Raw genomic sequence first — 25561 nt, forward strand, 5'->3', positions numbered from 1 at the left:
TACAGTAGTTTTTAACGGGTCGACGCGCTAGAGGGCGCTGTGCCGCGCGTGCGATCTCCGCACGCCGTTAGTGCACGCGCAGAAGAAGAGAGCTCGCGACCAATGGAACAGCGGTGGAGAGTTGCGGTCTTCTCCTGATCACCTCCTTTTCTCCAGGACTGTCGTATAAGGAATATGCAGTAGGTGTTGAACATATTTACCAAACTGTAAAGCACATATGAACCGGAATGACTTCTGTGTGTTTGAGATTAGAGTGTGCAGAAGTGTGATGATGAGCTCAGTGATTGAGGCCGCGCGTAAATTTGGACCTGCAGGATTTATTACATTTATAAATCTTATCTAAGGATATCTAATGAATTGATATGTGTTTTGGCTTGTCCGCTCACCTCCCATTGACTCACCAGTAAAGTAACCAGCTGTGAATGGCTGTGTCACAACATCTTAACGAGCTGTCTTTCTACACAGCATTTTGAGGCATTATATAGTTCTAAAACGCCTCTGATAAAACATCAAATAGAATGTTCGAATATGCCTATGATATCCAGACATTCCATCGACAGTTTGGATTCGACTGTAAGAACGCGCCGCGCAAAGTAACCGAATGTTCGAACGAAAATGAATCGAACGTTCGAATCTAACGTTAAAACACGTATGATGCATTGAAATCGAATCAAATATTCACGCATACTTCCGATTCTCAAAAATTCAGTCAAATATTCGATAACGTTTATGATTCTCTAACATCAAATCAAATATTCAAACAAGGTTTTGATTCCCTAGAATCATATCAAATGTTCAAGCATGCTCATGATTCCCTAAAATTAAATCAGATATTTGAGTGTGTATGATGCTCTTGTCAAATATTCAAGTGTGCTTATGTTTCTAAAAGCAAAACAAATATTTGAGCATGCATGTTTATGATTCATTCAAATTGAACCGATTATTCAAACATGCTTGTGATTTCTTAAAACCATATAAAATGTTTAAGCACACTTATGATTCCCTAAAATTGAATCAAGTATTCAAGCGTGCATATGATTTTCTAAAATCAAATAATGTGTAGGCATGCATGTATACGATTCATTCAAATTGAACCACCACAACACATGTTTATGATGCCCTAAAATCAAATCAAGTATTCAAGCATGCTTATGATTCCCTAGAATCACGTTAAATGTTCGAGCATGGTTATGATTCCTGAAAACTGAATCAAATATTCGAGTATATGCTTATGATTCTCTCAAATATTCAAGCGTGCCGTGCACATGATTCTCTAAAAATCGCATCATACATTTCAGCATGCATGTATATGATTCATTAAAATTGAACCAAAAATTCAAGCATGCTTATGATGCCCTAAAATCGAATCAAACATTCAGATTGATATGATTCCCACGGATGTGTTTCGAGACCCAGCCAGTGAATAATGTGAGTTCATGCGTTATGTTGTCATCTTTCTCATTGCATGGCCTGCAGTGAATCGATGCATGAATGTATATGTTACGATCTCTCTTCAGGAGATGAAGCGTGTCCGGACGGAGCAGATCCAGTACGCGGTGACCCAGTACCTGAAGAGGAGACAGTACATAGACACTGATGGCTCTCTGAAGGGGGCCAAACTCTCCCAGTCCGCGGAGGAGATGGCTGCCAGTCTGACGGGTGACTGAACTTAAGCTGTGTGATTTAAATAAACCCTGAGTAATAGTAATAGCTAGTGGTGGGCAGATCGAGGCTTGTGCAACGGTGAAACAGTTGAAGCAAATGTGCCGTATCGTGTCGAGGCTTCGAAAACAATCACCCCTAGTGGTCAGAACAGGGTAATGCAACAAAAACTCAGGCCAAACATGCATAAAACACCTTTACAAATCAATTGCACTTGCATTTTTTGAAAGGTAAAGTCTTAAATGCAATGATCGAATCATCTAAAGGTTAAGGTTTGTTTTGTCAGTTCTATGAATGGCTCAGCGAAACAGGCCAATAAGAGACTTTCAACTACTATTATTCATTTTAATTGCACTAATGTCTAATTAAAACGTCTACAGATGTATAAAACTGATCAGAGATCAGGTAAAACCCACAGAGACTTGTTCACTGGTTCTCAGTGACTCCTCATAATTCATGGGTTGACAGAGATCAACAGTTATGACGTAATGAAGCCTCGTTTGCTGAAATCACGTGACTCTGGCAATTTGATGCACGCTTCGAACCATTGATTCGGAACAAAAGATTCGTAAAGAATTGCCATCACTAGTCATAGCGATGCTCATCTTCACCCTTTCTCTCTCTTTCGGTCGTGTGCAGTTCAGACGGAGTCGAGCTGTGCGAATGTGGTGTCGGCCGCCCCGTGTCAGTCAGACCCGCAGCAGTACGAGACCCAGTTCTCCAGACTGCGCTCCTTCCTGCAGGGTGAGACACACACACACACACTGCTTTAATCCACAGGAGGAAGTGCTCTGGTTTTAACAAGCGTTCTCTCTGCCTCAGAGGCCGAAGCACCGTTAGTGAAGGAGGTGAGCGGCGTCTTGTTTCCGCTCTTCCTCTACCTGCACCTGGACATGGCGCGATGTGGCCTGAAGGGGGCGGTAGACTCGTTCTACGGGCGCTTTCACTCGCTCTTCCAGCAGGACCCTGAGCAGAAAGCCATCGTGGACCTGCTACGAGGAGCCCTCACACTGCAGGTCCGTTGGTTTTACTATTGTTTTAGTTGTTAAAGTCCCTCTTTAGTCAATCATTTTATCGCTAAAAACTCATCTTTGATCACCAAAATGACACATTTAGATGTTTTTTCTCTCTTCATGGCTTAAAATAGCTTGAATGTAACTCGACACCCTTGCCTCATTTAGTATACGCGGATCTATGAATATGCAAATGAGCCCCGCCTCCACTCACTCACTCAGCTCAGAGATCCACTGGTTGACGATCACACGTTGATCTGATTGGTTATAAGGTAGTGTGTGACGTCAGAAACACCAGCGATTTCAAACCGTGTTTTGGTTCACTGCAGTTTTAAGGAGAAAATACTCAGCAATGCTGTCGACTTATGAATTTACACATGGTTTGTCTTAAAGCACATTAAAAACACCACAGAGACATATAAACAACATTAAAAGCTGGATTTTCACCACAGGGGGACTTTAACGGTTCACTTAGTTTGTATAAACAAACCAAAAATTCATTAGACAATCCACATTGGAAATGGGTCAAATAGAGCACATCGCATGCAGTCTTCCAAGCCAGAAGGGAAGTCGTCACGCTTTATCTATCATGCTGGAACCTTTTTTTTTTTTTTGTTGTCTTCCAGGATGTGACCTCAAACCCTAAACTCGGTTCCCTCCTGGATCACAAGTACGTGGTGCACCTGACGGATCAAGCGTACAGTTACCTGCTGCGATACCTGCAGAGCGACGACAACAGCGCCATCTGCTGGGCGCTCAGCACGCATGTGAAGGTGTGACACAACACTGCCTGACAGGAAGTACTCAGAGAACCTGACCTACAGTCTAACCAAACCTTATTCAGACACGTCAACATTTCTCACATTATCACAGTTTATTCGCTATAGTTTAGAAAATGGTAATAAAATATGACAAGAATGATCAAATTAGATGATATTTCACTGGTTTTGTCCGTCCTTCTGTTAGACTGTCTCACAAATTAATTATGTTGAATATCTGTCAGCTGTTAAATTTAAGATAATACCAATTTAGCTCAACGAATTACCAAGCAATGCTTCATGTTGTTCAGTCTGTGTGTAAAAAGGTCGCATTAGAGAAAAGAAAAAACACTTCAGCAAAACATGGTCAGCTCAAAGTGTCTGAATAATTTTTGGTCCCAAATTTGTATACATTTTACAGGTATGAAGAATTTTTGGGTATAATATGTCACAGTTTACTTTATTTTGCTATCCTCACTTACATAAATTAACTATAGTCTCCTGCACACACTAGTAAAAGAAAATATACAAAATTATTAGTGCTGTCAAACGATTAAAATATCTAATCGCGATTAATCGCATTAATGTCATAGTTAACTCACGATTAATCGCACATTTTTATCTACTCTAAATGTCTCTTGATTTCTTTTTGTCCCATTATTTTTTCTCATTTTAATGCTCTTATCAACATGGGAAAGTAGATCGGCTTGCTTTGTGCAAATGTTTTTTATTGAAAACAACATGGGCATATACTGTGTTCAATTTCACAGTAACATTCTCACTTGGAGCAAATAATCCCTCACACAATGTAACACTGTCCATCAATAAAAGGGTGAAAGAAATACTGACGAGGTCCTGATATTGACGAGGGGGCGGAGAATTCGCATCAGCTGTGTGTGTGTGTGTGTGTGTGCTTGGCCATCATCAAGTGGTATTTCAGACTGGACGTGCTGCGATGATGATAGCTCAGTTCACAACGACAAAACACACAGATCACTTTGGTCTTGTCAATGGAACCATTTGGCAACTTTTTAAAAGTAAACTTTCCATTCAGAATCTTATTGGCTCCATTTCGGCGTCTCGCGCTCGTCATCCACTCAAAACGTAACGTTAACCAACTATTTGGCCGGCTCGCAAGCCCAAACAAGTGTGTGTGGCGTGCCTGTTGTGTTGTTTCCGGGTCTAGCTAGATCCGCCTGCGCTTTGGTCGACGAAGCAACAAAACGTCCTGGCGCGGCGCAAGCCATTGAAATGAATGGGTTTCATAGCGCCGCGAGGCCGTGTCCTGTTGCAAAAGCATGTGAAAAAAACTACAAAGTTTGCTAAGCAAAAGAGACCGTTAACCTCGCGTTAAAAAAATTGACGCCGTTAAAATGGGTTTGCGTTAACGCCGTTCATAACGCGTTTAACTGACAGCCTTAAAAATTCTGGTGTCTGAATAGTTTTTGGTTTGACTGTACAGTGTTTGGGCTAACACCTGTGTTTCCTCAGGTGGAGGTGACGGCATCGCGGCGAACCGACTACCAGCTGTACGGCGCAGGGATCGCAGCGGGAAACACCACCTCCACTCCCTCTTCCTCCACCACATGGGCCGCCCTGGATGGGTCTGAGGGGGCGGAGCGCGTGGAGGTCACGGCGGGGTTACCGCAGAACGAGGCGGCGCTGGACACGCTGCAGGACTGCATAAAGCGCGTGCGAGAAGGTCCGCCTTCGCTCACCACCGTCTGCTTCTACGCGTTCCAGCACACGGATCAGCTGCTCAACACGGCCGAGGTGTCGGCGGACAGCCGTCTGCTGGCGGCGGGCTTCGACAACTCCGCCGTCAAGCTCTGGAGTCTGCGGGCCAGGAAGCTGAAGGCCGGGCCTCACTGGGCCGATGTGTCCAGAATAAGACTCGCCTGTGATGTGCTGGAGGAGGAGGTGAGTGACAGCTGTCAATCTCGCTCGTTCATTACCAGCATCAGTATGTGCATCTAATCAAGTTCAAGGTGATTTGTTTCTTTAGCGCATTTAAAAACATCCGCAGGCAGACCAAAGTGCTGGACAACGATAGTAATAAAAATACACGGAAATTAAGAAGGAAAAAAAAAAAAGAGAGAGACAAAATTACATATTAAAAGCCAAAGAGAAAAGATGAGTTTTAAGAAAAAGATGATACCTGAAAGGACTGGGAGCATAAAGCTAAATCTTGAACCTTTTGATGATTTTCAGTGTATCTCTATTTATTTGCTCTAAAATGCTCTTTTATTTCACGTCATTTTATTAATGGAAACCCTCGTTTTGACCAAACAGTCTTTGGTCTTGTAGAGTAAAAACGTTAAAATAAAATACAGATGTAAAATACAGTTTAATTTACGTTAACCTTTTTGTTTTAATCAAATGCGCATTGATATTTTATTGAATTATTTTGTACTAATACTAACATGAATGCTATTAAATTAAATGGCAATGTTGACATGCATACATGTAAGACATTTAAAGGCCATTAAGATTCTCTGCATTATTTCATCCCCAAGGCCTCATTTCTTTAGTGCAAAACAAATTACAATGAGATATTTAAATGGTGTTTATCATGGCAGTATTTGTGTACAGCTTTTAATTTGTTGGTTTAAAGAATTAAGTTCCCCCACCCTCATTTTTACTTTATTTTATCCAAAGAAATCCTCATTTTAACCAAACAGTAGATTCAAATGTTAAAATCCCCCTGTAGTCAATAATTTTATCCCTTAAAACTCATCTTTGATCACCAAAATTACATATTAAAACGTTTTTTCCCTGTGACATTCATGCCTTAAAATAGCTTGAATGTAACTCGACACCCTTGCCTCATTTATTATACGTGGTTCTATGAATATGCAAATGAGCCCCGCCTCCACTCACTCACTCCAGCTCAGAGATCCACTGGTTGACGATCACACGTTGATCTGATTGGTTACAAGGTAGTGTGTGACGTCAGAAACACCAGCGATTTCAAACGTGTTTTTGAGACTGTCTTTGGTTCACTGCAGTTTTAAGCAGAAAATACTCATGAATTTCTACTTATGAATTTACACATGGTTTGTCTTAAAGCGTATTAAAAACACCACATAGACATAAAAAGAGGTAAAATACAATCAACTTCAACAATTTTTTAACTAAATTAACAGTTATATTTTATTGATTTATACATTTTTAAACCTTGTATTCAAACAAATATTTGAATTCGTTTTTAATATTAATTTCATGTTCTATTTCATTAACATAATATAAAACTCAGATATTTTTACAACATTATTACAAAATAGTTGTATCTCATTGTTCCTAAATCACACTTTATTGCAATAAAGATCCGCTTCTGTTATATTAATATTTGAATGTGTTTTCATCCACACCTCAAGTCATTGACATGTATTTTTGTTTCCAATCAGGCAGATGACGAGGACGCCTCGGGCAGCGAGATAAAGACCCTGCGCGCTCACAGCGGCCCGGTGTATCGCACGGCGTTCCTGACGGACGGCTCCGGCCTGCTGTCCTGCTCGGAGGACTCCACCGTGCGCTTCTGGGATCTGAGCAGCTTCACGAACACCGTCCTGTACCGCGGCCACGCGTACCCCGTGTGGGACGTGGACGTCAGTCCCTGCAGCCTGTACTTCGCCACGGCGTCCCACGACCGCACCGCGCGCCTCTGGAGCTTCGCGCGCACGTACCCGCTCCGCCTGTACGCCGGACACCTCTCCGACGTCGACTGCGTCAAATTCCACCCCAACTCCAATTACGTGGCGACGGGTTCGACGGATAAAACGGTGCGCCTGTGGAGCACCCAGCAGGGGGCGTCCGTGAGGCTGTTCACAGGGCACCGCGGGCCCGTGCTCTCGCTAGCGTTCTCGCCCAACGGGAAGTACCTGGCGTCGGCCGGGGAGGACCAGAGACTGAAGCTGTGGGACCTGGCGTCCGGGAGCCTGTTTAAAGACCTGCGCGGTCACACCGACAGCATCACCAGCCTGTCCTTCAGTCAGGACAGCAGTTTGGTGGCCTCCGCCTCCATGGACAACTCCGTGCGCGTGTGGGACATACGCAACGCACACGGCTCCGCCCCCGCCGACGGCTCCAGCAACGAGCTGATTGGACAATACACCGGGAGCACTAGCAATATCCTCAACGTGCAGTTCATGGCCTGCAACCTGCTGTTGGTGACGGGCACTGCGCTGGAGAAACAGGAGCAATGAGGGAAGGGCAATCTCAGCTAAACATGTCTAGGGCATATTCACCCCAAAATCATATTTTGTGCAAGTAAAATGACACCTTTTAGCACCATTTAAACATTAAACTCATTCCCGAGTCATCATAGTTGTAATACAAGATGAGTTAAGTGTTGTAATTTGATTTAAGTAAATAATCAAGTTCATAGCCCATACTTTTATATATATAATATAAATAATAGCAGAATTTTTCAGAATTATTGTAAGTTCATAACAATTCACTGTATTTTTCTAATCTTTGTTAAAGCACAACAAATACTAACTTGATGTGTAAATATTTATTATTATTATTATTAATAATATTACAATGAGAATTTGGTTGGCAAACGCGTTTGAATAGTCACATTCTTCTTTTTTTTTTTTTTTTCACAAAATATATGTTCTTTTTCTTGTGAAATGTGTCCCGGACAGGTTTAGTGAGATTCACCCTTGTGTGTGTTTTGTAAAGCGTGAGTGACATTTTGGTTCTGATGTCTGTTAATGCCTCTCGAGGTCAGAGGTGAATCCTGCTGTTTTCATATAGATGTAAATATTAGACAAGTTAGGTCATTATTTTCAGCTCGGCTTATTTCCGTTGTGACATTGCTGTTTTGTCGATGGCCCATGTTTATATGGTAATTCTGGAAGAACATTCAACCAACACTGTGTTTCTGGATCTTCACCATGAAGGCAGACAAACAGGATTCATTCTGCTTGATCAATCCCTATATCCTTGTTTTGTTTCACATTAGTTTAACATTGCATCTACCCAGAGTAAGTTCCAGACACATTGAGTTTACCTAGTTTTCTCATTAAAGGCAAATCTTCCCTATGAAGGTTAAAAAAACCAAGATTTATTTACACGCCAGTTTTGTCTGTTGTTGCCTGTTGAACAGAGTAACTCACAGTTTCACTGAATCTGATTTGGCAATTATGCAGTTGGTTTTGTATGAAGTGAAGTTCTTCCGTCTCCAGCACCGTCTTCTTGTGTCCCTGGTGGTCGACAACACAATCATGGGATGTGTATCTGGAACTGCGAAGACCAAAAAAAAGACTTTTGTATCTATTTGTATTGCTTCCTTGAATAGAAATGATTTTGCGTCATTCTGATACTTGTAAATATATTTTTGTAACATTTCTCACAGTCCCGATCTCATTTTTTTGATGTTGCAAATCTGATTATTACCATTCTAGTTACAGTAACACCATAGTGAAGTCCTGGATCCGCCTCCTCACACACAGGCGTGGCTGCTTCACCCTAACCAGTTTCTGCTCTGGATGGGTGTGACGCCAACCTGACAAGCCTGTCCACCGGCCAGTGTGGCTGAATATCTCACACGTACACACACTCGCAGCTCCAGTAGAGCGTCACTCGTGTCCTGTCTGAGGTTTTGGAGCTGATTTGAAGATGCCCTATATTGTGAATCAGTCGAGTGGCTCTGGGCAGGCGACCCTAGTGGAGAGCACGCAGGCGGACGGGAAGACGTATGAGCAGCTCCGGCTGGAGTGTTTGCAGAAGGGGAAGTTGTTCGAGGATCCAGATTTCCCTGCCGTGGAAGACTCGCTCTTCTTCAGCCAGAGGGTCCCGGTTAACTTTGAATGGAAGAGGCCGGGGGTAAGTGAGCACTTCATGACACATCCTGCAGAAATTTGAGTTGATGCATCTTGGGTGTGATGAAATGGGGTAGTCTGGGATATTTGGTGCACTTTTGAGTTCAATTATTCACTGCAATGTCGAACAAGAATTGTTCACCCACACAAAATGAGACCCCAATCACATTACAAACCAGATGGATTTGATGGAGAAAGATGTCCCAATGAAGCAATTACCCTAAATGGATTTGTACTTTCATTTCCTCCATGGCATTACATTGTTTAGAGCATAAGAAACAAATGGAGGGGGGAAAAAATAAGCTTTTTTTATTTTATAGAAAATTATATTTTATATGTATGTTTATGTTATGCTATGTCCTCTGCAGTCGACACCAGGACTCAAAATAAAATGACAAGAAATGTATAGGCAAAAACAATGGGATTTTTTTTAAAATTCCCCAATCAATTTTTAAGTTTCAGGATTATGTTTTTACCAAACTTTGTGTAAAGATAATTCTCAACAATGTTATGAAAGATATAATGGAATGAATTGATATACCATTTTGCTTCATGCACTATGTGGGTAAAATGGCCATAAATGGGTTTTCCCATTCAATACAATGTACCTATACACACTCTAATTTGCACATTAATGTGTGTTCTTGGGCACAACATGTAATGATGGTAATATTTCATATGTATATTTATATATAATTTCTTTCACTATTCACTCGTTGTGTCTCCCAAAATGCCTGATTTAAGTCCTGGTGTCTCTACAGTGGACATGTATGAAATCAAAGCCCTGTTTTGTAACAGTCATATTTTGATTGGAAACCCCATTACATTTCCCTGAGATGTTGATTTATGACAAATAATTTGAAAATGAATCAAATTGTCAATTAAATGACAATTACAAAATATGATCATATTTCCATAAGAGTGCTGAATTTGATCACCTAAATTAATGTCAGCCATTTTTAAGGACCTAGGAAGAGTTGTCCTGGTGAAACCTCCATAAATTTGGCATCTCTAAAACTGTGACGTGTATGGTGTCAGAGAAATTCACTAAAATATAATGTCCTCTACAGTGGACAAAAGTGTGTCCATGGGTCCCAGGAGGATATAAAGGATCACTGGGTGAATTTGAGGGTATTCCCTGAAATCTATAGGATAAAGCTGAGCATTACCCTTAAAGGTGGGCACAAATGTGTGGAACTATCAAAGCGTTAAATTTTCCTCAATACTAAAGTATAGAGGCTGAATTTAGTCACTTAAGTGGCTGATAAAGGCACTAAATAGTTTTTGAATGGGGTTGAAGAAGCATTTCCATCTTCCATGTATAGATGTTAGATGAATGAATGGGAGTGGTTTTTACAGTTTGTAATTACTAACTGAATTGCTAATTGAAAACAGTGTCATGATTTTTGATTGTTATGGCAGACGACTGATATAATGTTGCATGCACTTTACATGTAACAAGCCTAAGTTTGTCACTGAACAATTGCCAAAATTTTAAAATAAATGTTCTTTATTGCCATTGATGGTTCCATATAGAATCTTTCACATCCATGGAACCTCTCCGTTGCACAAAAGATTCTTTCGATTTTTCAAATGTTCTTCAAACTAAGAAAATATGGTTCTTTTAAGAACTGTTCACTGAAATGTTCTTAGATTAACCCAAATTGGTTGAATATATTTCCTGACATTTCACTTTCCTTTGAGAGTAACACAACAAAAAGTCATATTTGTGTATTAAATACATTTATGAAGTAGGCATTGGCGACGGATGCCATGAAACAGGTCAGGAATGCGGGTGGAATGTAAGCATGCATGGAACGCACAGTGTTTATTTGGTGTTGATTGTTGAAATATATAGAGGATCCTGTTTTTATTTGGTTGGAAATGGACTATTGGGCTGAGTTTAAGAACAGGTTATAAGTGGTTATGACAAATGATGGGTGAAATGCAGAGCACAAATTCTGAGTATGGGACACCATTCTTGGCTTCATGTCACTTCACATTTGATAAAAGATGATCCACACCTCTTTAAGGACCTCTGAATGAAACTACAGTACAACTGCATTTCATTCCAGGGTGTTCCCGCAGAGCGACCTTAGATATGCACCGAGTGAAGAGTGTGGGCTTGAGTTATGTGAACACACCTCACACAGGCATCATGGGCGTTCACACATCTCCCTCAGTCTTCAATCAAACGATTCATTAGTAACTGCTGGTCATGTGATGTGTTGTAACTTCTGGAAATGTCTGTAAATAAGTAGCTTAAAGTTTAACAACAGCCAGAATTGATGGGAGCAAAGTTTACTGTTGTGAAGACAACCTACACTAACCTTTTTTTTCCCTCAAAATACTTCTAAAAATGTTTGGATAAATGGATGGGTAGATAGACAGATGGATGGACGGGTAGATAGACGGATGGATGGATGGATGGGTAGATGGACAGACGGATGGATGGATGGACGGGTAGATAGACAGATGGATGGATGGTAGATGGACAGACGGATGGATGGATGGATGGATGGATGGACGGGTAGATAGACAGATGGATGGATGGGAAGATAGACAGACGGATGGATGGATGGATGGATGGGAAGATAGACAGACGGATGGATGGATGAATGGATGGATGGGTAGATAGACAGACGGATGGATGGACTGGTAGATAGACAGATGGATGGATGGATGGTAGATAGACAGATGGATGGATGGATGGATGGGAAGATAGACAGACGGATGGATGGATGGATGGGTAGATAGACAGACGGATGGATGGACTGGTAGATAGACAGAGGGATGGATGGATGGTAGATAGACAGATGGATGGATGGATGGATGGGTAGATAGACAGATGGATGGATGTGTAGATAGACAGATGGATGGATGGTAGATGGACAGACGGATGGATGGATGGGTAGATAGACAGACGGATGGATGGATGGGTAGATAGACAGACGGATGGATGGATGGGTAAATAGATAGACGGATGGATGTATGGGTAGATGGATGGATGGGTAGATAGACAAACGGATGGATGGATGGTTGGATAGATGGATGGGTGTTATTAGATTTGATTAATTGATTAATATTTTTCTCTAATCTGTTCAAATTCAGGAAATCTGCAAAACTCCACAATTCATCACAGGAGGAGCCACCAGGACAGACATCTGTCAGGGGCAGCTGGGTATGCTTTCCTTATTGTTTCTTCAAAACACCTTCAATGACCAAAGAATGTCCATGCATTATGCATAATATATGAGTATATATTCAGTAATATATCATATCCTTTACAGGAGACTGCTGGCTGTTGGCAGCGATCGCCTCCCTGACCCTCCATGAGGAGACGCTGAAGAGGGTCGTCCCACATGACCAGGGCTTTGATCGCGGATATGCCGGTATCTTCCACTTCCAGGTGAGTCTCACTCGCTGATAGGGGAGTAACAATATATCGTAGAAGCATATTCGTCTAAAATAATTCTGTATTTTCAGCTTCAGAATCATGAATATTTTTACTCTGGTGTCTCTATTGTCCTGTGCTTTGGGTTTCCAGCACCAAGTCCAAGATATTCATTTACACCCCTAATGTATCACCAAATTTAGCATTTTAATCAACAGTGCATTTTTGTAACCTTTTGTCAAATGTCTCAGAGTATCGCAATAACATCGTACCGTGAGTTCAGTATCGTGATACGTATCGAATCGTGACATGAGGGTATCGTTACACCCCTACTCGCTGACGGTCTACAGGTTCACAATGGCCAGTGTTGCCAGACGTACGATAATTATCGTATTTGTATGATAATTTTGACCTATGTACGATGAATAATGAAAAAAATCCTATAATGTACGATAATTTCAGAATTTTGTGACACGTCAAATGATGGTTGTTATAATCATAGGGCTTCTGTACTCATTCTAGCTGTGGATTCTACGTCTACCGTCGTGATTGTGAGGAGAACGTGATCTTGGCGATACGGATGTCTTCCATCTCATTTATTTCTTCTCGGCCAATCATCGTGGAGAATGACTCTCTCTCTCACGAGCAAAAGTTAACGTTCCCTTTAACGCTCCTTAGGTCCGTTGTTTCCAAGCTGAGGTCGATAGTTTAGCAATAAAGTAATTTCCAGGTTGTGTCAAAAAGTTGTTGGTCTAGATAACCCGCTGTATTCTGTACGTTTGACTCGTGTGCGATGATTTTCTTCCAAATACGATAAGCTTCTGGTACGATACTTGCACATTTCCAATCTGGCAACACTGACAATGACCTTGAACCCTAATCAAACTGCCTTGTTCACAGTTCTGGCAGCATAATAAATGGATGGATGTGGTGGTGGATGACAGACTCCCGTGTGTGAGGAACAAGCTGATGTTCCTCCACTCCGCCGACCAAACTGAGTTCTGGAGTGCGCTTCTGGAGAAGGCCTATGCCAAGTATGCACTGTAGTTCACAAAACAAAATGTCAAATCTTAGTTTTGAGCTGTCAAACTCATTCCTGTGTTTCTCTCTCAGACTGAACGGCAGCTATGAATCCCTGAAAGGTGGAAGCACCATGGAGGCGATGGAGGACTTCACCGGTGGCGTGGGCGAGATGTACGAGACGAAGAGCGCCCCGAACAACCTCTTCACCGTCCTCAAGAAAGCGGTGGAGAGAGGGTCCATGCTCGGATGCTCCATCGATGTAAGCCAAGCTTTGCTGGATTCAAAGTGAGATCAATAACCCAGTCTTCCCTTTCCGATTTCCAGATGTTTGTGTTTTCATGTCGCTAGATCACAAGTTCTGCTGAATCCGAAGCCCAAACCTCTACTGGTCTGGTTAAAGGACACGCTTACTCCATCACTGGAGTTGAGGAGGTAAACACAGAAACACTCGATTAATCGCGATTAATCGCATCCAAAATAAAAGTGTGTTTACATGATATATGTGTATAATTAGTTTGTATATATAAATACACACACATGCATGTATATATTTACGATTTTTTTTATTTATATAAAAAATTATTCTTAAATATATCCACAAACTTTTATTTTGGATGCGATTAATCGCGATTAATCGTTGCCCAGCACTTGTTATCTTCTTTTTCTTTTCTTTTTTGGGCTCAGATTCACTGTTTTCCTCTCTCTATTTTGTCTCGTTTCTTCAGGTCAACTACAGAGGAGCGAAGGTCCGGCTGATTCGTGTCCGTAACCCCTGGGGTCAGGTGGAGTGGAACGGGCCCTGGAGTGACAAGTAAGCAACCATGATGACGTAGTCCGTTTATAAAATATAATGTGAAAAATCATAAAATAATTAGTCCGTTTATGAAATATTATATGAAAAATCATAAAATAATTGGCAAAAAAACATCTTAGAGATCAGTTTTGTCATATATCGCTGCAAATGTCTAGTAGAATCCAATATGCATATTTGTTTCACAATGTGAAAAAATGTGTCATTGCATGCAAAACAAAATGGAGCAGAATGCAGACATGTTATTATTCAACAGTACTTTTGTGTTACTGCACTTAGGACACGAGTCTCTGAACGCAAAGCTGAACAGCACCGAACCGGTCATGTTACATTTGAATTCTCTGCTGTAATGCGATCTCATGCGTAATACAGCGCAGTGATTGGATTAAACGAGTCTGTTCTCCTGAATAATACGAAGAAACTGATGACGTAAAAACGTACTCTCCAGCCACGGCAGCCAATCACCACTCTGAATTTACGCATATACCTCACTTTTTGTGATGTTGGTTCAACTTTGCTTTTTAAACAGGAAGAACAAAATAGTTTAGTTGATAATAAACACGAGTGCTATTGTTCTTTTTATTGAGGTTCAACCTATCTGTTAAAGTCCCCCTGTGGTGAAAATCAAGCTTTTAATGTTGTTTATATGTCTATGTGGTGTTTTTAATGTGCTTTAAGACAAACCATGTGTAAATTCATAAGTCGACAGCATTGCTGAGTATTTTCTGCTTAAAACTGCAGTGAACCAAAACACGGTTTGAAATCGCTGCTGTTTCTGGCGTCACACACTACCTTATAACCAATCAGATCAACGTGTGATTGTCAACGAGTGGATCTCTGAGCTGAGTGAGTGAGTGGAGGCGGGGTCATTTGCATATTCATAGAACCGCGTATACTAAATGAGGCAAGGGTGTCGAGTTACATTCAAGTCATAGAACCGTGTATACTAAGTGAAGCAAGGGTGTCGTCGAGTTACATTCAAGATATTTAAACGCATGAAGAAATTTTTTTCAAGGAAAAAAGTTTAAATGTGTAATTTTGGTGATCAAAGATGAGTTTTAAGGGATAACATTATTGACTACATGCAGGGGGACTGTGTTTTAGGGTTTCATGACCCTTTAAAATTAAAAATGCAATTCGTTAGACTAGTTAGGTTTTACATGCACATTACAACAAAAGCCCCCAAAAACAATGGTATTAGCAAAATAAACCACGACAAATTAGCAGTTAAAGGTATCGGTATAAATAATAATTTAATTTCACCAGTTATCAGTAAATAAATAGTATATTGGCTGTCGATATATGGTGCACCTCTAATATTTATCAGTTATTTGCAGCTTAATTGTTTGCTGATAAATATATTTAATATGCATTTAAATTCTTCTTAAATACATTTATAATGAATCATTTGTAATTACATTTATAAATAAATTAGGGCTGTCAAACGATTAATCGCGATTAATCGCATCCAAAATAAAAGTTTGTGTTGTTTACATAATATATGTGTGTGTACTGTGTATAATTATTTTTAATACATAAATACCCACACATGCATGTGTATTTAAGAAATATTTGCATGTATATACTGAATGTAGCCTATATATAATGTATATTTGATATAAATTAGGGCTGTCAAATGATTAATCACGATTAATCACATCCAAAATAAAAGTTTTTGTTTACATAATATATGTGGATGCACTGTGTATAATTATTTTGTATATTTATAAATACACACACATGCATGTATATTTGAGAAAAAATATTATTTATATATAAAATATTTATATTTATATACAATATAAATTATATATAAATCTATATACAGTATATACATGAAAATATTTCTTAAATATATACAAGCATGTGTGTGTATTTATATATATATATATAAAATAATTATACACAGTGCACCCACATATATTATGTAAACACAAACTTTTATTTTGGATGCGATTAATCGTGATTAATCGTTTGACAGCCCTAAAATAAATACATTGCATTTGTACTTGGGATGTCACTGTAAATGATCCAAATCTTGTATTTTTAGCTCTAGGGAATGGAGCATCATTGACAGCTCAGAGAAGAATCGATTGCTACACAATTCCCTGGATGACGGAGAGTTCTGGTACGTACGACCCATCGGCCCAGTTCACAGCTTCTGCTGACCAAGCGTCCGGTATCAGACCTGCGGTACTAACTTGTATGACTTGTTGTGTTGCAGGATGGAGTTTGAAGACTTCAAATCCAACTACGATAAGATCGAGATCTGTAACCTGACTGCAGACTCTCTCTCAGATGACATTACGAAGAAGTGGGAGGTGAACCTGTTTGAGGGAAACTGGATCAGGGGCTCCACAGCTGGCGGCTGCAGGAACTTCATCGGTCAGTATCATGTTGCCACATTAGCGTCGATTTCATCATAAAAGTATGCATGTTTATTAGGGGTGTAACGATACACTCATGTCACGATTCGATACATATATCACGATACTGAACTCACGATACGATATTATTGCGATACTCCAAGATGGTAAAAAGTTAACAAAAATCGCACTGTTGATTAAAATGCTAAATTTGGTGATACATTGTGTGTGTAAATGAATATCTTGGACTTGGTGCTGGAAACCCAAAGCACAGGACAAAAGAGACCAGAATAAAAATATTCATGATTCTGAAGCTGAAAATACTGAATTATTTTAAACGAATATTGCACTCTGTCACTAACTAGATGTATTTAAAATAATGTAGGCCACTTTTTACTGGTAACATACGAGATTTGGCATTATCAGGACCCACAAATATTCCCCCATTGCATTATTATACATTATATTCAACATTATATATAGTAGTTTAGTTTAATGTAGTACTGACACCAAAACTCTGTAAACTTGAATTTTTTCTTACACAGAAATGTCCATTTTGGGTAAACTATACACAATACAGATAGTCACTATCCACGATACATATTGATGCATTTTTGTATTGCGATATATTGTGACACGATATATTGTTACACCCCTAATGTTTATCAATGCTATCATTTAAACATGAGGACAGCTACAGTAATTTAATTCTTTAGCATTACATAGTCCCACATTTCCATTCCTCTCGATCTTGATCTTCTCAGACACATTCTGGACAAACCCGCAGTTTAAGCTTCGTCTGAAAGAGCCAGATGATGGCGATAAGCTGTGTAGCGTCATCGTGGCCCTGTTGCAGAAGAACCGCCGTCGGCTCCGGAAGGAAGGGCTTGACATGGAAACCGTCGGCTTTGCCATTTACGAGGTAAAAGAGAGATAAAATGCTGTAGATTAGCGCTGTACGATTAATCGCAATTTCCATGTAATCACAATTAAATCGAGATGGCTTATCGCGATTATGAAATCGCAAAGGCTGTGATTATTTTCTATGCGCAGCTTGTCATTGATGTACGGCTCAGTAAACGCTGCTCCGTCTGAAAGCACTGCGAGTTTGAGTCACTTATAACGTGCATTTGAAAAAGCAAACATCTTTCCAAACATGAGAAGCATTTATGAACCTCTTGTCCAACATAAGACAACATTTAATAACATGCTTTTACTCCAAACTCCCTTCATAACGACAGCTGAGCTCATCCTTCTGTGAGATGATGCGGCTTCTTACACAGAATAAGGCAGTCGTGTGTTTATTAGTCATGTTTAAAGCTGCAGTCCGCAGTTTTTCCTCTTTGTCGCCATCTCTGTTCGAAATCTGCAATTGCAGTTATTCACGGAATTATTAACTTTACGTGAGTTGTAGTTCGACACGGCACAGCGCGGATGAACACATTGTTTAAGGAGAGTGTGTGTCTGTCAGTCACCGCCGGTGTCGATACTGGCATTCAGAATCACAGATTATTCTTTTTGGAAGTATGACCAACATAATCATTTTCACCGGGAAATGTCATCTGAACAAGTAAGTAACATCCACTTTTGTTCTGGTTCTGACATTGCAGTAAATCGTGCTAATTAAATCTAAAAATAGTTTATCATATCTCGCAAAACCTTGCAAATTATACTTTGTTCTCAAATTGTTAGTGTTAACAACGTCAGCATTGCGTGACTACCGGTACATGTAGTTGTAACGGAGGCCAGCTAGTAGTTGCTGTGCGAGTAAACCTCACTCCTCTGATGTCAATAGGCGCTCTAGCGAGAGACGCTCGGGGCTGCAGTCTTTAGCCTCCTTGTTAGAGCGCCTGACTCTCATGCCGGAGACCCGGGTTCGAGGCCCGCTCAGAGCGGGGTGAGAAGGACCCGGGTGGAGGGGTTACATAATGTTCTTCCAATATTATCCTTGTTTTCGCATGGGTCCGGTTGCAGTCTCTTTTTCTGTAGCCACTCCGAAGTCCGAACGAAGTCTTTTGCGTTTTACAGCGGGTGAATCTGTTGTCACTGGTGATCGTCGTTTGAACCTTTCTGGATCCGCCATCAAATTGATAAGTTTAATTACATCAAGTGCTGTGAGAAAAGGCTATAAATCTCCACCTCCAACATCCTCACATCCATATAGCTTATACTAGCCGAGACTCCTCCTTTATGTGTACAGATGTGTGTGTGTGTACAGATGTGTGTGCAGATGTGACGTAATGACGCAAAGACATGCCCGAATCTCCCGCGGAAATCCACCAGTACCACTGGAATTAAAAACATTATTACAAGCTTACCGCTTTGAATCGAGCTACGGCAAGCAGAGAGTTTTGAACACTGGCTGGTTATGTATTTTTTCAAATGTGTATTTTGGATAATTTTTAACCCCAAAAAACCTACGGACTGCAGCTTTAATTAATCAAAGCATTTCAATCTTCTGTTTATTCAGCTACAGCGATAGGGATTTCCTGGGATGACGTGCGTTATTGTACTTCTGTTCTGCGGGGCATGTTTGGCGTGTGTGTGTGTGTGAGAGACGCCCTCTGGTGTTCAGGTGGAGCAGCATTTGCTACCGATCAGCCGAGCTTTACTGACAAGCTGATTTCATTGGGATTAATCGTGCAGCGCTACTGTAGATGAGTTTGGAGAGCTTCTTGTAGTGCTTCTAGCTCATCTGCGCCTTTACCGTACCCACAGGCTCCTGATGACCAAGACCACCAGGGGAAGGACTTTTTCCGCTACAATGGGTCTAAAGCGCGGAGCCGTAGTTACGTCAACATGAGGGAGGTGTCCGAGCGCTTCCGACTCCCGCCTGGGAATTACCTGCTGGTTCCCACCACCTTCCAGCCGCACAAGGAGGCCGACTTCCTAATCCGGATCTTCTCTGAGAAGAAAGCTGGAGCTGTGTAAGTCTATCCAACCTACTGGTTTTTATCTCTGAGCTGGTGTGAGTGAGTGGAGGCGGGGCTCATTTGCATATTCATAGAACCGCGTATACTAAATGAGGCAAGGGTGTCGAGTTACATTCAAGCTATTTTAAGGGGATGAAGTTTTTTTCAAGGATTTTTTTTTTAAATATGTCATTTTGGTGATCAAAGATGGGTTTTAAGGGATACAAATATTGACTACATGGGGACTGTGTTTTAGGGTTTCATGACCCTTTAAAATTAAAAATGCAGTTTGTTAGACTAGTTAGGCTTTACATGCACATTACAAAAAAGCCCCAGAAGACAATGGTATTAGCAAATATACCACAACAAATTAGCAGATCCAACCCACTCTTCAGTTTTATCAGCCAGATTTAGTATATAATGATAATAAACTAAAAAAAAATTGTATGTAACTATAACAGGGTTTGTACAAGGTGCTTAAAGTGCTTGAATTTGACGTTTTGAAATGTAAGTCTTGGAAAACCCTTGAAAATAGCCATATTTATGAAAGGTAGCCTACTTGAAAAGTGCTTGAACTTGAAAGATAATATATGATTGACTTAAAGAAAGAAAGATGTATCATATACTTGGATATTTATATGAGCAATATCAAGCTCATAGCCATGCAAAATGGCTCTATATGTATATCAGACGGGCTGCAGCGTTGATTTTGTGTGAAAAGATTGTTTTAGCAATAAAATTAAACACTATTTTCACATATATTGTCTTTCAAGTTCAAGCACTTTTCAAGTACCTTTCATAAATATGTAACTATAACAGGGTTTGTACAAGGTGCTTAAAGTGCTTGAATTTGACGTTTTGAAATTTAAGTCTTGGAGTTTTGAAAATAGCCATTTTTATGAAAGGTACTTAAAAAGTGCTTGAACTTGAAAGACAATACATGTGAAAATAGTGTTTAATTTTATTGATAAAACAATCTTTTCACACAAAATCAACGCTGCAGCCCGTCTGATATACATATAGAGCCATTTTGTATGGCTATGAGCTTGATATTGCTCATATAAATATCCAAGTAGATGATACATCTTTCTTTCTTTAAGTCAATCATATATTCACGGGGAGAAAAATCAGTTTGAACAAGGAAAGCGATATCTTTCCTTTCCTAAAGTTACCACAGTCATTGCCTGTGCTGCATTTTATTTGTACCGTTTTGTTTTATTAGTTTATTTTTGTTTATATATTTACCTTAGAATTAGAATTGGAAAGATAAAAAAAATATCGTTTGATAAGTGAGTTCTCTGATTGTAGTCCTTGAAAACCAAAAAAGTAGTGCTTGAAAAGTTATTCATTTAAGACTATGGGTTTTTCCTTTACTGTATTTTCCTAAAATAAAATAACATTTCCTGTGAGAAACTGAATCATATCTTAGGCAACAAAACTAACATTTATCATTATTGTTAGTAAGATGGTCGAGTGAAATAGTTCCTCAAAGCAAATTATATTCATTAATTAAAGTATTTTTACAGCACATAATTGTATAATGTTTTTTTTTTTTTTGTATTTGCAGTGAGATGGGAAACACCATTCAAGCAGATTTGCCAGAAGTGAGTCAAAAAAAAAAAATCCTTGATCATGCCATGGTTTATTTTTGTGTGTTTGTGCACAGGGAAAGACTCAAATAGTTTAGCTGTAAATAGTTCGACATGTGCTGATGTTGTATGTTAAAAGTGTATGTTTCTGTCTGTTTTGTGAAGCCACCGAAGCCAAACCCACCAGCGGAAGAGACAGATGAGGAGAAGGGCCTGAGGAGACTTTTTGAACAGATCGCCGGATCGGTAAGACACGGAAAACTACAGAAGCTTGTTTTCTTTCCGCTACAGAATAATACTAATAATAAACAAATAAATAAAAAAAATTGTGATTTTACGTATTACGGAGCCCCTGAAGTGACATGGGGAAGAAAGGAAAGGATTTTGAGATGGAGGGGAAAAAAATGTGTCAAATCTTTTACGTTCTCTCGCTTCTTGGGGGAATGCAAAACGCTTTGTTTCCCATCACTATGTCCCGTTGGGGGCTCCGTAGAACTCAAAAGGTTTTGCGAATTGCGAGCGAAGGCAAAGTTTCTTTGGGGAACGTTAAACGTTTGGGAGCGACCTCAAGTTTCTCTGGGGAACGCAGAGATTGTGCGAGCGAACGCAAAGAAACGCATTTGTTCACTTCAAGTTCTTCTTGTAAGTTCAAAAGCATTGACTTATTATTTTTCCTCCCATCTCATATTTTTCCCACTACGATGATGGCCCTTTAGGGCTCCTTATTACCTCACAATTCTGAGAAAAAAGTCATATTATCGAGATATAACCGTGAATAATTTCATAGAAATTTAGATAATCCGAAATACTTTCGCAATTGTGATTGTGAGATAAAAAGTCGTAAGTAATTACCTTCCTTCGAAGTGTCCATCGAAAAATCCAGTCATCTGTCTGCCATGCCAGGGTTTCTTTCCTAAAGGGAAATGCAGGGTGTTCTAATGCAGATGATGAAGAACTAATTATTATTTTTTTTAAATTAAAACAACTAATTAATTTTAAACATAAAAAACAATCTAAAACTAAAGAATTGATAAAAAGATCAAATATTTTATTTGTTTACCTGTAGCCTATGTCATGTGACCATTAACCACGAACATGTGTTGTTACATTTTTGTAATATTAATTTAAAATCTTAGAGGGTGCTTTAAGTATATATTTTAGGTCAATGTTTTTCGGCTGAAAAACAAATTTGTGAATCCTTATGCAGAGTTCTGTCTGTGGCGATACAGTGTTGGCATAATAATATTATATACTAATAAGCGCGCGCCCTCGTCTGGTTACAGTGTGTTTTACACTCTTCCCAATGTGTCTGTAGGATAAAGCCATCAGTGCCAGAGAACTGCAGCACGTGTTGAACAGTGTTCTGAGCAGAAGTGAGTCCGTCACCATATTCAAGCTTTTTAATCCAAGAATAGTTTCTGTATTCAGTGATGAACATGAATGCTAACAACAGGTCATGTCGCCCTGTCTCTCTGCAGGAAAAGAGGTGAAGTTTGATGGTCTGACCCTCAACACCTGCCACAGCATCATCAATCTGATGGATGTATCCTCTCAAGGGCTGTCCATGTCTTATTATTAGTCTAAAAATAAAACGTAACTGGTGTCCCAAGCTTAATTATAGAAACTAACATGTAAACTTGTGAAAGTCTAAAAAACTGTTGTCAAGTTTGGTATGTAGGGAATATGACTATGATACGCCTATAATTGTGTGGCTCAGTTTTCCTGAACCGAGTACAGGTGGATGGCTCGGGAATGCTGGAATTCGAGGAGTTCAAAGTCTTCTGGGATAAGCTGAAGAAATGGATCGTGAGTTACCGAATCATGCATTCACTCGTTGGTTTATCATGAGTTAGCATATTTCTCAGAATCAGAGAAAGTTGTGTCCTCTGCTGTTGTAGATGCTGTTCCTGTCGTATGACACGGATCATTCAGGACGCATGTCTTCCTACGAGCTCCGCAGCGCTCTGAACTCTGCAGGTAAACACACCTGATGATCAACTATAACAGTGCAATCTAAATAGAGTTATTTAGAAATAATTACTGGTATATGATTTAGACCAGGGGTTTTCAATCTTTTAGATGCAACAGACCCCAAAATATGTCCATTCAAGTAAATAAAAATTAATATTAGAAATATTTCCAAATATTATTTGGAAAATAGTCAAATAATTACTTTTTTTGTAAACATTATAGCACTCTACTCTTAAATGCATTATTTATTTGCATTATTTGCTCGTTTATTTGCTTGTTTTTATGTAAATCAAATTTTTATTTATCTATTTTAATTTATTTTTAAATTCAATAATTAAAAAAAATTTAATTATTTGTTTTAATATATATATATATATATATATATAATTATAATAAATTTTTTTTTTTTTTTTTTAATAAATTAAAATTAATAGATTATATATATATATATATATATATATATATATATATATATATATATATATATATATATATATATATATATATATATATATATATATATATATATATATATATTACGCTGGTTTTTCCCCCTCTCTAAACATTACCATGCACGGACCAGAACTCCCTTCTGAAAACCCCTGATTTAGACCTTGTTTGTGTTTTCTTCATTCAGGGATGCAGTTGAACAATAAGATCTTGCAGTTGGTGGGTCTGCGGTTCGCAGACGAGAATTATGAGATTGATTTTGATGATTACCTGACGTGCATCGTGCGTCTGGAGAACATGTTCCGTAAGTGACGGCGGTGCATTAACATGCGGGCCAATAACCTGAAGGCCTTAGACTCAATAATACTGGAAGTTTCATTGCTGATGTTTCACTGTAATGTCTGCTTTGTCTAAGCAAGCATTTGTTCTGTGCCTGTGTGATTTATTAATAATATTTAGTATATTCCATAACATGTGGATAAAACCTGAGCACTTAAACACAGATTTTGTCATTTGTTACAGGAGTTTTCCAGGCCTTTGATAGCAAAAAGACAGGAGAGATCAGCCTGAACATGCAACAGGTAACGCACCATTTATTTATTTTGCAGTAGTTTCTATACATTGACTAGAATATAAGAATGTAAAGCATGAAAACTTACATACGTCTTATTTAGTAGTTTCCTCATTTAACAACTTTTAACGTTTGATGAGTTTTAAGCTGCTCTCAATCTACTAAAAAATAAGTGTCATGTGTGCCGTTGACAATTCTAGTATTTCTAACATGCGGTCAGGTCAAAATTATAAACAAATCTTCTTTTCTTTACAGTTCTTGATGTTATCCATGAACGTCTGAGGATTCAGCAGGAACAGTGTGATGGACGGGAGTGTTGTTACTGAACAGTTACACACACACACACACACACACACACACACACACACACACACACACACACACACACACACACACACACACACACACACACACACACACACACACACACACACACACACACACACACACACACACACACACACACAGGGTCTTTCCCATTGCTATACTGACTATGGACTCATGTGAAAGTTTTACTCTTGATTGTTTTGTGAACAAAGTCTATAATGTTGTGTTCTCTACGTTTACTGTTATTATTCTGCGATTTGAGGCATATTCACTCTATGGATTTTGCAAGAAATTGTGATAATTGCACGATGTTGCATTCTTCACAGAGCTGCTAAACCGCCAAGTTTTTATCTCGAAAGGTGCATGCATAATGAACAAAATCGGGGCTATAAAAGAATAAAAACTTCAATAAAAATGACTGTGGCTTTTGTTATTGACAAGCTGTGACAGAGCAACCAATCATTGAAATATGTTAATTATACAAATAATAATTTCCATGCATTCTGTCAGTGAATCATCACCAGGAAAAAAATGTATGTAACTAAATGTGACGGGTCAATTTGACCCATTTTGATTTTTGAGTTGACGGAAATACCGGTTAACCTGTTTTTTTATTTTTTATTGACATTTTGTGACTTTCTCATTTAGGGTCAGGAACATGCATACAAAGTTTGAATACGGTGATGTGTTTTGACATGTACACACATAATTTTACGTATGTGATTTTCGTGGGTCATTTTAACCCGCATATTTGAAACGCAATTTGTACAGACCCAAAATAATAAAGTTTCTTGGTTATATTTTGTTATATTAGTTTTTTACAACCTTATGAAACTAAAAAGGAGCTTTTTCCCAAATATATAATATTTGGTCAACCACAGGTGGT

General features: G+C 39.3%; 2 protein-coding genes across 3 annotated transcripts; both read left to right on the forward strand.

Moving 5' to 3' along the window:
- Nucleotides 1–39: 39 nt before the first annotated feature.
- On the forward strand, nucleotides 40–7769 carry taf5l (TAF5-like RNA polymerase II, p300/CBP-associated factor (PCAF)-associated factor). Of its 2 annotated transcripts, none has more exons than XM_056234334.1 (7): nucleotides 40–179; nucleotides 1518–1659; nucleotides 2302–2406; nucleotides 2485–2678; nucleotides 3302–3448; nucleotides 4925–5353; nucleotides 6841–7769. In XM_056234334.1, the coding sequence occupies exons 2-7, from the start codon at nucleotides 1521–1523 to the stop codon at nucleotides 7636–7638; spliced, it is 1812 nt and encodes a 603-aa protein (XP_056090309.1). In that variant the 5' UTR covers nucleotides 40–179; nucleotides 1518–1520; the 3' UTR covers nucleotides 7639–7769. The 2 variants fall into 2 exon arrangements, with proteins under 2 accessions (XP_056090309.1, XP_056090310.1); XM_056234335.1 differs by having other exon boundaries at nucleotides 64–183.
- Nucleotides 7770–8930: 1161 nt separating this feature from the next.
- Nucleotides 8931–24749, forward strand: capn9 (calpain 9). Its single transcript, XM_056234333.1, has 20 exons — nucleotides 8931–9265; nucleotides 12373–12442; nucleotides 12552–12670; nucleotides 13556–13689; nucleotides 13769–13937; nucleotides 14027–14110; nucleotides 14404–14489; nucleotides 16540–16617; nucleotides 16714–16874; nucleotides 17620–17777; nucleotides 19574–19782; nucleotides 21335–21371; nucleotides 21522–21602; nucleotides 22672–22729; nucleotides 22835–22899; nucleotides 23094–23162; nucleotides 23255–23333; nucleotides 23965–24081; nucleotides 24300–24358; nucleotides 24604–24749. Exons 1-20 carry the CDS (start codon nucleotides 9059–9061, stop codon nucleotides 24628–24630), a joined length of 2067 nt encoding a protein of 688 aa, XP_056090308.1. The 5' UTR covers nucleotides 8931–9058; the 3' UTR covers nucleotides 24631–24749.
- Nucleotides 24750–25561: the final 812 nt, after the last annotated feature.

This window comes from Rhinichthys klamathensis, unplaced genomic scaffold, assembly GCF_029890125.1.
Source record: "Rhinichthys klamathensis goyatoka isolate OS25496 unplaced genomic scaffold, OSU_Roscu_1.1 h1tg000393l_1, whole genome shotgun sequence".
In the NCBI taxonomy this organism is placed as follows: domain Eukaryota; kingdom Metazoa; phylum Chordata; class Actinopteri; order Cypriniformes; family Leuciscidae; genus Rhinichthys; species Rhinichthys klamathensis.

What these genes read in the sequence shown, in the direction of transcription:
- taf5l (XM_056234334.1), top strand. Translation starts at nt 1,521, where the DNA reads ATGAAGCGTGTCCGGACGGAGCAGATCCAGTACGCGGTGACCCAGTAC. An exon ending in ACTGCGCTCCTTCCTGCAGG is followed by an intron (nt 2,407 to 2,484) that starts GTGAGACACACA and finishes TCTCTGCCTCAG; the next exon opens with AGGCCGAAGCACCGTTAGTG. An exon ending in GAGGAGCCCTCACACTGCAG is followed by an intron (nt 2,679 to 3,301) that starts GTCCGTTGGTTT and finishes GTTGTCTTCCAG; the next exon opens with GATGTGACCTCAAACCCTAA.
- capn9 (XM_056234333.1), top strand. Translation starts at nt 9,059, where the DNA reads ATGCCCTATATTGTGAATCAGTCGAGTGGCTCTGGGCAGGCGACCCTA. An exon ending in CATCTGTCAGGGGCAGCTGG is followed by an intron (nt 12,443 to 12,551) that starts GTATGCTTTCCT and finishes TATCCTTTACAG; the next exon opens with GAGACTGCTGGCTGTTGGCA. An exon ending in CAGCGCTCTGAACTCTGCAG is followed by an intron (nt 23,334 to 23,964) that starts GTAAACACACCT and finishes TTCTTCATTCAG; the next exon opens with GGATGCAGTTGAACAATAAG.